The following is an 11,185-nucleotide window of genomic DNA, read 5'->3' as shown; positions in this document are numbered from 1 at the left end:
GAATGACTGAAGGTGCTGCCATTGCAGCTGGGAGGAGGCTGGGTGGTGGCTCTGGGCCAGAGCTGACAGTGGCAGTTCCTGGAGCTGCATGTTCTGGGCATGTGGGGCTAGGAACTAGGCAGTCCTATCTCCTCCTCCAGAGCCTGCACCAAAGCCTTGTGCATGGGAGCAGCTGCAGAAAGACAAGCACCACATTTTGGGCCTGGCCTGGTTATCCAAGCGAGCATGTTATAAAGAGGTAAGTACTACATACTGGGGAGAGGGGAATGACTCACTCCCATGGACTCCATACTAAAAAAATGCAAAAGAAATCCCCGAACAAAAAGCAAAATGAGAAGCCAAATGGATTGGGAAAAACCTGATTTTTATTTTTTGTAATTTTTTTAGGTTCTTTTTTTTTTACTTGAGCATATCCAATCTCCTTCTGAGGTGGTAGAAGTTGACCCTGCAATTTGTCTGCCCTTGTCTTGGATTGCATCTCCATCTGTGAGACATTTCTCAGCCCCACTGTTTGCCACTAGCTAACATGTCCTGGGTTGCCCTGGCTGCCAGCTGCCTTTGTGCCTGCTGCTGTGGCCAGCTTATGTGGCTTGGGCACAAGCTGACTGACTGTGCAAATAAAGGAGATGAGAGGCTGCCCCACTGGATGGATACAGGTCTTCAACTGCTGCCCTCAGATACCAGCCAGTGCCACCCACCGACACCGAGGGGCTTGCCCTGATTTCTTAACCTGTTGTAGACACAGCTCTGCTCAGAATGCCTCAGGGTTGCCGAGATCTCCAGGAAATCTCATATCACCCATCAAGTAACCCCTGGTTACAGGGTTTGGCCACTCCTGTGCCATTCACAGCTCTCTTCACCTGCCACCAGGAAGGAGGGAGGGAAAAAGGAAGAGCAGGAAGAAGGGGAGGGAAGGAGGAAGAGAGAGAAGGAGGCTGCATTTGGCAGCTACCTCCGGCAGCTGGAGCAGTTGACAGTCACCGTGGGAGAGACCTGCAATGTCCTCAGCAACTTCCACCGCTTCTTTGCCCAGCGGCCTGGCTGTCCTGACAACGTTCCCAGATGTGCTCTTCATCCCTGAATTTGTGAGTTCTGGCTTTTCCCTGGGGAGGGCGGGTGCTGCTTGTGGGGCACCCAGCACACTTCATGCTGCAGATGTCTGAGGGAAGAGACCTGACACCAAGCATGTGGCTCAGGAGCCACACGAGGTTCCTGAGCCACAAGGGTCTAAGGGCAGTCCCTGATGCCTTGCTCAGGCTCACGGAAAATGCAAGCCCTGAGCTGAGGGCTCTGAAGCTCTTCTTCAGTCTGCTGGGGATTTCTGTGGTGCCTCTGAAATTTTTTATAATTTCCTGCCTAGCCAGTGTTGAAGGGTTTGCTGGTGGGTTTAAGCTAGGTTGCCAAATTGAGCCAATTAGTTAATTAATTGGAAGATGATTTTAGCAGCTGATACAGGCAGAGGATAAACTGTTTGCTTAAAGTAGGTGGTAAAGCCTAGTGAAGTAATTGTTCACAGCAGCCAAGAAACCAGGCTGCCAACACTGTACAGCTCAGCTGCAATGTTCCTGAGCTGGAGGTGCAGAGTGCAGGACCTGGGTGTGTGGGCAACAGTGAGTGAGCAAAGGGTGAACAAACACCTTGTAACTTTTTCCTGTATTCAAATTTCATTGAGCAGGAGAAGATCATAATCTTAATGGATATGGCACAGGTGATTAAAAGCAGTTGCTGTGAGCACTTATGGAAGGATGGAAGGTTTCAAGTAGAATGTTTTTCCTGTCTTCTCTGCTATCCGTGAAACCCACTCTTCTCACAGCAGTTTGAGAAGCTTTTTCCAAAGCCTGAGCACTTTCATCCAGCATTGAGGAGTCTGGCTGAGTGTTGTAGGATGACATTCAGATTATTTCATGCTAAAAACTTCAATTTTGCCATCTGGGACCAAATCCTTCCCTGTCTCCCAACTGAGTCCACAGTCCTGGGTTTTACAGCATTTTTTTTTACATTCTTCTCCTAGTGATAGCAAAGAGGAACTGGGTTAAAGCAGGAATTACCCATGTGTGGAGGAGAAAGGCTTTACTTCAGCTCCTCCAAGTATGCTCTAGGGCTTGGTCTCTGTGCCCAGGCCCTGAGACCAAGCTCAGGTTTCCTGGAGCTACATGAAGGAGGATGCAAAGACCCTGTGGGTGGAGGTTCTGACTGAGCAATCTCTTGCCAACCACTCCTACCACTGGCTTGTCTTAGTCCTGATGCTGGTCTTGCTGTTGGTCTTGGCACACTTGCAATACTGGCTGTTCATTGAGTTGTCTGTTGGTAATTCCTGTCTCCAGGGAATTTGGCCGGACAGCTTGCTTAATGAGACAAAAATAAGCACCCTATCCTTTGTTTTGGATAAGAACTGGAAATGTGCATCCTAAAGGCTCAGGAATCACATGGGAAAAGAGAAATGTGGCATAACTGGCTTTTGCCATCCCTGGAGGTTGACCTTAGGTTGTGCAACTAAGTTATCTCTGCTGTGTACAAAGGGGGCGGCTGCCTTGAATCACGGCATTCAAGAAGGGTGGATTTTCTTAATCTTTAGTGGAATCTGGGTTGTGTGCAGTGGGTTAATATGGTAACTAAAAAAATAAAAATAGTTAGCATTTTGAATGCTAAGACAGTGGTAAAAATGCCAGAAGGTCCTGCTGCAGCTCAGCTTGTTGCCACATCTGGATGTGCTAACTAAGAACTACCGGTTTTGTCCTGTGAGACTGGGTTTAATTCTTGTAATCTGTTCTATGTGAAGATTCTTGGCATGGGTGGATAGTCAGGCCTATGGAGAAAAGCTGAAACAAGCTGAGGACAGATGTGTTTGCTTTGTTGAAGCCTATTTAAAAGAGAGTTTTGTCCCCAGTCTGCTGTGGGGTTGTTACTGAAAGCCTCTTGAACCTTCCCTCATTTTTATGAGTCTGCTGAAGAGCAGCACCATAAAACCTAGGTCAGTAATCAAGCCATGCCAAACATACCTGCCCAAGTGAGAAATCCCATCCTACAGAAAGGAGAGATGGGGAGTGGTAACAAATGAGAGGTGATACTTCTTCCCCAACTTCATACCTCACCTCATCTGTGTTGGGTTTTAACAGATCAACTGTAAGGTTTCTCCAGGATCTGCAGCTGCAACCCAGTCCTGGTGTCACCATATAAGCTATTGCAGGGACTGGATTGTGTTCAAGTATCAGCCTTGGGTTGTTACGAGAGGCACCAAAACAGCAGCACTTTGGATGACCTGTTTTCACTCAGCTACCAGCAAGGTCTCAACCACATAATTGAATTAATGTATCAATTTGCATAATATAACTGATGAACTTTCCTACAAACATGGGGTGACACAAACAATGTGACGTTTTCCTAGTATCATAAATCAGAACATTTTTCTCCTCTTGCAAAATGCCTCCAAGGAAGCAGAAATGCCATGATTGGTGAGAGCTGTCACTTGGATGCTACCAAAGGCTGGCCTGGGATACACTGGCAATCAGAATGATCTTAGAGGCAGTGGGCAGTGAGGGTATCTTACCTCTTGAGATTGGCCTGCAAATCCAAGACTAGTTGGTTTTGAGGGAGAGGCCCCCACGGCAGCACTGGTCTCTGCACAGTGTGGGTTCAGCTAAAGGGCTCCTCATAATAGGATATGGCATAGACCAAACTTTGCACAGGCTCAAGAAACAACTGGGCTGATTTGCAGCAGAGAAAAGCTGCTGAGTGCATTTTAGTGCAAAGCCACCACTTGCAGCTTGGAAAATTTGCAGCACTGGACAGTGTGCTCTCATCTGTGTCTTCACTACTAAAGCTGTTCCTCATGAATCCCAGACCCTGGAGAAAAGGAGAAAAGTCTGGAGAGAGGAGGAGTTTTCCTCAGTAGAGGAAGACTGGGTTAGAGACCACTTGGCCAAACTGGACATCCATAAGTCCATGGGCTGTAATGGGATGCACCTGCACTGGCAGTTGTTATTGCTGGGCTGATCTCCATCATCTTTGAAAGGTCATGGAGAGCAGAAGATGTGCCTGAGGACTGGAGAAAGGCCAGTATCACTCCAGCCTTCTAAAAGGGCAAGAAGGAGGACCCAGGGAACTACAGGCCAGTTAGTCTCACCTCTGTCCCTGGTAAGGTGTTGGAAAATATTGTTCTGGATGTCATCTCTAAACATGTTGAAGAACAGGAAGTTATTGGGAGTGGTCAACATGAATTCACCAAGGGTAAATCGTGTTTGACCAATCTGATAGCCTTCTATGATGACATAACTGGTTGGTTGGTTGGATGAGGGGAGCACAGCAGTTGTCATCTACCTTGACTTCAGCAAGGCTTTTGATTCTGTCTCCCATAGCATCCTCATTAGGAAACTGAGGGAGTGTGGGCTAGATGAGTGGACAGTGAGGTGGATTGAGAGCTGGCTGTGTGACAGAACTCAGAGGGTTGTGATCAATGGAGCAGGGTGGAGTTGGAGGCCTGTAGCCAGGGGTGTCCCCCAGGGGTCAATACTCAGTCCAGTCTTTTTCAACATCTTCATCAATGACCTGGATGAGGGGACAGAGTGTATCCTCAGCAAGTTCACTGGTGATACCAAACTGGGAGGAGTGACTGACACTCCAGAGGGCTGTCCAATGGAATCCTGGGGCGCATAAGGAAGAGTGTGGCTGGTAGGTCAAGGGAGGTCATTGTCCCCCTCTACTCTGTCCTGGTGAGGCCACACCTGGAATACTGTGTCCAGTTCTGGGCTCCCCAGTTCAAGAGAGACAGGAAACTACTGGAGAGAGTCCAGTGGAGGACAACAAAGATGATTTGGGGATTGGAGCATCTCCTTTATGGGGAAAGGCTGAGGGACCTGGGATTCTTTAGCTTGGAGAAGAGAAGGCTGAGGGGAGACCTTATTAATGCCCATAAATATCAAAGGGTGGGTGCAAGGAGGATGGAGCCAGACTTTTTTTAGTAGTTCCCAGTGGCAGGACAAGGGGCAATGGGCACAAGCTGGAACATAGCGAGTTCTATTTAAATATGAAGAAAAAACTTCTTTATGGTGAGGGTGACAGAGCCCTGGAACAGGCTTCCTAGGGAGGTCGTGGGGTCTCCTTCTCTGGAGAGATTCAAAACCTGCCTGGATGCAGTCCTGAGTAATGCGCTCTAAAGGATCCTGCTTTAGTGGGGGAGTTGGACTAGATGATCTCTAGAGGTCCCTCCCAATTCTGACAATTTTGTAATTCCATGATCCTCTTGTGCAGGAATCTGCTGGTGTAGAAAGGATGGAGCCTAGATCTAGCTGTCCTTGTGTTTTCCACCACACCAGAAAACTCATAGCAAACTCCCAAGGCTGGCTGAGAAGAAAGGGGTCCCATTGCTACCAGACCAGCAGCTGGTGCCTTGCACAGCTCTGGTGTAGCCAACAAAGGATGAGCCAAACGTCTGGAACAGCCATACAAGCCCTGTTTCCCAGGAGGAGCTGGGAGCCTGAACCTTATTTCCTCTGTATCAGAGAATAACATTGGCCACATTACCTCTCTTCAACCTGTTCTCTCTCCTTTCAGGGTGACATTTGCATGTGGCCTTCATTAAGGCCATGTCTGTGGCCTTCATGAGGCCATGTCTGTGCTGTTTGTGCAGGTGAGCTGGGTTTGACACTACTCCTTTCAGGGATCTGCCGCACTGGGTGTGAAGGAAACATGCCCTTCTGAAATAAGCCTCCCTGCTCATCGAAACCAGCCTTCAAAAATGTCAGAACCAGCCTTCTGAGCACACAGATGTGAGGAGGGTGTGTATGGCAGTGACACCAGCAGGCAGGGCTACAGCAAAGCATTTTTTGGATCAGGATCAGAGGCAGATACTCCCAGCTAAACACCCAGTTTCAAGTGGAGGCTGGGAAGAAGTCAGAGGCATCCCCGGGTCATTGCCTTCTGCAGCGCTAGTATCAGAGTTGTGCATTACTTTTGGCTCTGCTCTGGATAAGCCAATTAATCCCATGCTTACCTTTTCTCCCACTTTCTCTTGCAGATATTTGGGGGTCTTGTCTGGATCCTGGTGGCTTCCTCGAGGGTCCCAACACCCATCCTTCAAGGCTGGGTGATGTTTGTCTCTGTGTTCTGCTTTGTCATGTCCACAACCCTCCTGTGCCTCTACTTCTGCGGGGCACATGGAGGCAGCAGCTCCTGGGTCACCTTGGTAAGTGGATGTGGCAAATCTCAGGGCCTCTCCCCTCCCTGATATCACTGGTAGACAGTTGTCTCCTTTGATGCTACTGCACTCCAAATCACGGGCTGTGGTTTGCTTGAGTGGGTTCCTTTTTTTTTTTTTTTTTCCCTTTGCAAAGTGCTCTCTCCTTGGAAATGACCATGTGATCCTTGTTTCTTAGGATGCCATCTGCCAGGCAACAGCAGCTCTGTTCTACCTCAGTGCTGCTGTGTTGGAAGCCTACTTCACCTATGCCATCGGCTTGGCGTCTGACAACCCTCTGTTAGCAAACATCTACAGGGAAAACATTGCTGCTGTGGTAAGCAGGGGAAGGAAGGTGAGAAGGTGACTGTGGAGTGGCTTCAAGGCCTAATTGTTACCTTGCACCAGCCATTCAGGGAGGGGGGAGAGGACCTTGTCCCAGTCCTATTACACATCAAGGTCTCCAAGCGTGCAAGAGTTAACAGTAATGTCATGCATCATGAGGTGTTTGCTCAGTGCAGGAACTCATACCATATAATAAAAAGTTAACTGGCTGATGTGTTTTTCCACTGTAGGTGTTTGCATTCTTAGCTACCCTGGTGTACGTGATCCATAAAGTGTTCTCACTCCTGCGATGGAAATCATCCTAAGAGCCTCCTCTTGCAAGTGTCTTGTGGTCACCCCATGGACACGAAGCCTGTTCCAATGACTGCAGTTTCCAGACTGGGTTTGGGGTTTGTTTTGTAATATATATACTATAAACAAGCAGCTTTTCATGTGGGACCATGGCATTGAAGACTAAGAGCCTGCCAGGGAAAGCTGTTTCCTGGCATGATCCGTTCCCATTTAGCCTCTTCTGGGTTAGGTACAGTTTTATGCTGGTAATTGGTGCCCAAATAGAGAAAAGTCCAGCTCTAAAATGAATAGTTGGGATTAAAGTGCTATAATCTCCCTGAACCACACCTTTATGCCTCCAGGGTTGTTACTGCTATCAGGGGAAGCCTGAACAACCAGCACTAAGGAGCATGAGTATGAAACCGGGTCATTTTAATTGCTGCCCATCCATGTGGGCCTGTTTCCCTCCCTAAACTTGCTGTGCCAAAAGAACATTTTCATGTAGTTTCTGCACATGCTCTCTCTAAGTTATGATGGGAAACTGGGACAATACCTCGCTTCCCTCCGGGGCAATATGAGCCATTGTAACCCCTGGGGAGTATCGCTGAGGCACAACCATCAAGCCAGAAATTACCGCTGTCAAAAACACCCCTTCAAAATCCAACCCTGAAGGTGGGTGGTAGACTGTAGAAAATTCATATGGATGATTAGAGTAACATCTTGAATAAGCAGAGGCAATCATCTCTTGTCTTTGGTGCATGGCTGCTCTCACATACCCCAGCACTATGCTGCTAAAAAAGAAGATGGGGTTGCTGTGATTTTGCAAACAGGTGAGAGTAATTTCTGCTGTTTTCCCTTTGCTGCACACAGGTACACACCCCTGTACAGCCTCAGGAGCACTGGGCAGTAACAGGGCAATGCCAGAGCAGAAGGCACAGACTTGGGTGTGACTGAGAGGGCTTTTTTGGCAATGGGAGCCTGTGGGGCTGGGGGATAAACCAACTCAGGTTAATCTCACTGAATGTTAGATGTTGGAAGGGACCTCTGGAGATTGTTGAGTCCAACCCTCCTGCCAGAGCAGGACCACCACAGAATCTAGGGCAGGTCACACAGAAAGGCATCCAGATGGGTCTTGAAAGTCTCCAGAGAAGGAGAGTCCACAACCTCCCTGGGCAGCCTGTTCCAGTGCTCTGTCACTCTGTCACCCTTGCAGTAAAGAAGTTCTTCCTCATGTTGAGGTGGAATGTCCTGTGCTCTGGTTTGCATCTGTTACCCCTTGTCCTATCACAGGGCACAAAAAAAAAGAGACTGACCCCTCTGTCTTTGACACCCACCCTTCAGATATTTATATACATTAATAAGATCCTTTCTCAGTCGTCTCAGTGATCTTCATCTGAATGCATAAATTACTCTAGAGTAATTACCTGAATGTGCTAGGTTTGGCTGGGAAATTTTCTTCATAGTAGCTAGTATGGGGCTATGTTTTTGATTTGTGCTGAAAACAGTGTTGATAACACAGGGATGTTTTTGTTACTGCTGAGCAGTGCTTAATGAAGTGTCAAGACCTTTTCTGCTTCTCGCACCAACCAACCAGTGAGTAGGCTGGGGGTGCACAAGAAGTTGGGAGGGGACACAGCTGGGACAGCTGACCCTGGCTGACCAAAGAGGGATATTCCATACCATATGATGTCATGCTCAGCAATATAACCTGGGGGAAAAAAGGAGGAAGGAGGAGATGTTCAGAGTTGTGACATTTGTCTTCAGAAGTAACTAGTGTGTGTGATGGAGCCCTGCTTTCCTGGAGGTGCTGAACACCTGCCGTGCTGATGGGAAGTGATGAATGAATTCCTTATTTTTGCTTTGCTTCTGTGTGTGGCTTTTGTGTTACCTATTAAACTGTCCTTAGCTCAACCCATGAATTTTCTCACTCTTGCCCTTTCGTGTTCTTTCCCCCATCCCACCAGGGGGATGTGAACAAGTGGTTGGTGGTGCTCACTTGCCAGCTGGGGTTAAACCACAACAGTGAATCAATTTAAATGTGACTTAAATGAAAAAAGGGTGTTTTCACATGTCAGAGGTGTCTAATAAACAGTACCAAATTAGTCCTTTCAGTTTGTGGGGCAAAAAATGCTTCCATTTTCAGTCTGAAGTTCCCAGATAGTAACAAAGGCTAGAGAATGGAAGGGAAATAAAAGTTGACTTGAAGGCACCTCTGTTGCTTCAGATTCAAGAGGGGCTTCTGAGCTATAACCAAGGGTTTGGGTGGAAGCTTTTAATTGCAATGTGAGGAAAACATCAGGATTTTTTTGTTTTGTTTTTTACCTTGCTGAAAACCAGTCTGACCTGTTTGCATCTGTTAGTGTGACAAAAGTGAGCTGATTGCAACACAGGTAGGAAAAGGAATCCCTTTTCAGAGCTGGGAGGCTTTGGAAACCACCACTTTGGACAAAGGCACTTCTGAAGGTTAATATTCACCTGTTGAAACTGGTTTCAATGGCATGTCATCAGGAGGTGTGTATGTTGGTGCCCTTACTTGCCCTGCTTCCCTTAACACCCCAGAATTTAGCATGAAAACACAAAGATGCCTTCCTGTTTTGGTCCATTTCCAAAGGCTGACATTTGTGGTCATACCCTGGATGCTGGGATGGGACATCTCTGTCCAACTTCTGCACCCAGGTGTGGCCAGCACCTCTACACCAAGCAGTGATTTTACATCCCCTCACATCCCTACACACATCTCTACCCTTTGCCCATTGCATTTGTCTTGGCAGGGCTCCCATCTCTCCTCCCCCAGTTCTTTCTGCCTTGCTTTGCCCTTTGATTCTCCCTTCCCCGCCACCCCCAGTTTGCACCAGGCTGCACTAGTTCAGCTGCTCAACCCTTTCCCTCTGGCCCCACCTAGTTTGCTGAGATGCCTGCCCCGCAGCAATAGCACAACCTTTCTGTAAACCAGCACTGGAGAATAACAGCTGGGTGCTGCTGGCACGGGAGTGCTCACCAGCCCCAGTGCAGCTGAGGAGTGGGCTGAGACAAGGTTGTGGATGTGGCCTTGGGAGACAGAGACTCTTGTGAGCCAAGTGTAACCTGGGTCAAGTCTTGGTTCTGGGAGGGCTGGCCAGAGAGAAGGGCCACCACAGGGTCAGGAGCATCCAAATGAATTGATAGAAAGGGCTGTGATTTTTAAACCTTTCCAGTGTGGCCTCATCTTCACTCCCATGCAGCTGGACAGCCTGCAGGTGAATGAGTGTCCCTGTTTGGCCCAGGGCTGCTAGGCCCCAGCACAGGACAGTGACACAGGGAGCTGTGGCTTTAATCCAGCAGGCTGCTGAATTGTACTTACCAGGTGCCAGGTGGGTTGCAGCAATATGCATGTTCCCTGCATGGTGGAAAGAAGGGGAAAAGAAAGAAAATCATAGAATTATAGAACCATCCTGGCTGGAAACGACCTTGAAGATCATCAAGTCCAACCATAACCTAAATCCCTCTACCATAACCTAATCTACCCATTCAGTACTTAAATCATGTCCCTAAGCACTACATCTATATTACTTTTAAACACTTCCAGGGATGGTGACTCCACCACCTCCCTGGGCAGCCTGTTCCAGTGTCCAACCACTGTTTGGTAAAGAAATTCTTTCTAATATCCAGTCTAAACCTCCCCTGGTGCAACTTGAGGCCATTTCCTCCAGTCTTGTCATTATTCACTAGAGAAGAGGCCAGCTCCCACCTCCCTGCAACCTCCTTTCAGGTAGTTGTAGAGATCAATGAGGTCTCCCCTCAGACTCCTCTTTTTCAAACTAAACAATCCCAGTTCCCTCGGCCCCCTCCTCATAAGACTTATTCTCAAGACCTTTCACCAGCTTGGCAGGTCTCCTCTTCTCTGGACATGCTCCAGCAACTCAACATCCTTCTTGCAGTGAGGGGCCCAGAACTGCACACAGTATTTGTGGTGCAGCCTCACCAGTGCCGAGTAAAGGGGCACAATCCCCTCTCTACTCCTGCTGGCCACACTATTCCTGATGCAGGCCAGGATGCTGTTGGCCTTCTTAGCCACCTGGGCACACTGCTGGCTCATGTTAAATCAGCTGTCAACCAGCAACCCCAGGTGCTTCTCCACCATGGACCTTTCCAACCACTCATCCCCAAGCCTGTAGCATTGCCTGGGGTTGTTGTGAAGGACCAGGTATTTCCTTACATGAACATGAAATGTCCTTTGAGTCAGCCGACAAAACTGACTTAAAACGGTGTCTCCACGCGGCAGGAACCCCCCTCTGTGTGTGTGTGGGGGGGGAGCAGCTGCTGCAGGGGAGGAGCCGTGGCCGGAAGCAGGGGCGGGACTAGGTCCCGTCTGATTGGCTGAAAAGCCCGGAAATGCAAAACTGGCGCCGAAGAACCCCA

The 11,185-nt window shown here is 48.4% G+C and overlaps 1 protein-coding gene across 1 annotated transcript; it reads left to right on the top strand.

Moving 5' to 3' along the window:
* The first annotated feature begins 998 nt into the window (after positions 1-998).
* On the top strand, positions 999-6,822 carry MAL (mal, T-cell differentiation protein). The gene is made up of 4 exons (XM_009993427.1): positions 999-1,085; positions 6,014-6,181; positions 6,372-6,509; positions 6,748-6,822. The coding sequence occupies exons 1-4, from the start codon at positions 999-1,001 to the stop codon at positions 6,820-6,822; spliced, it is 468 nt and encodes a 155-aa protein (XP_009991729.1).
* Positions 6,823-11,185: the final 4,363 nt, after the last annotated feature.

The sequence above is a fragment of the Chaetura pelagica genome, unplaced genomic scaffold, assembly GCF_000747805.2.
Source record: "Chaetura pelagica isolate M959 unplaced genomic scaffold, ChaPel_1.0 scaffold472, whole genome shotgun sequence".
Lineage (NCBI taxonomy): Eukaryota > Metazoa > Chordata > Aves > Apodiformes > Apodidae > Chaetura > Chaetura pelagica.
The sequence above is the reverse complement of the archived record's forward strand: the minus strand, read 5'-3'. Positions and strand labels throughout refer to the sequence as shown.

Excerpts from the sequence above, each read along its gene's own strand:
- MAL (XM_009993427.1), top strand. The coding sequence starts at position 999 with ATGTCCTCAGCAACTTCCACCGCTTCTTTGCCCAGCGGCCTGGCTGTC. Across the intron at positions 1,086-6,013 it reads TGCTCTTCATCCCTGAATTT|ATATTTGGGGGTCTTGTCTG; the intron begins GTGAGTTCTGGC and ends TTTCTCTTGCAG. Across the intron at positions 6,510-6,747 it reads GGGAAAACATTGCTGCTGTG|GTGTTTGCATTCTTAGCTAC; the intron begins GTAAGCAGGGGA and ends TTTCCACTGTAG.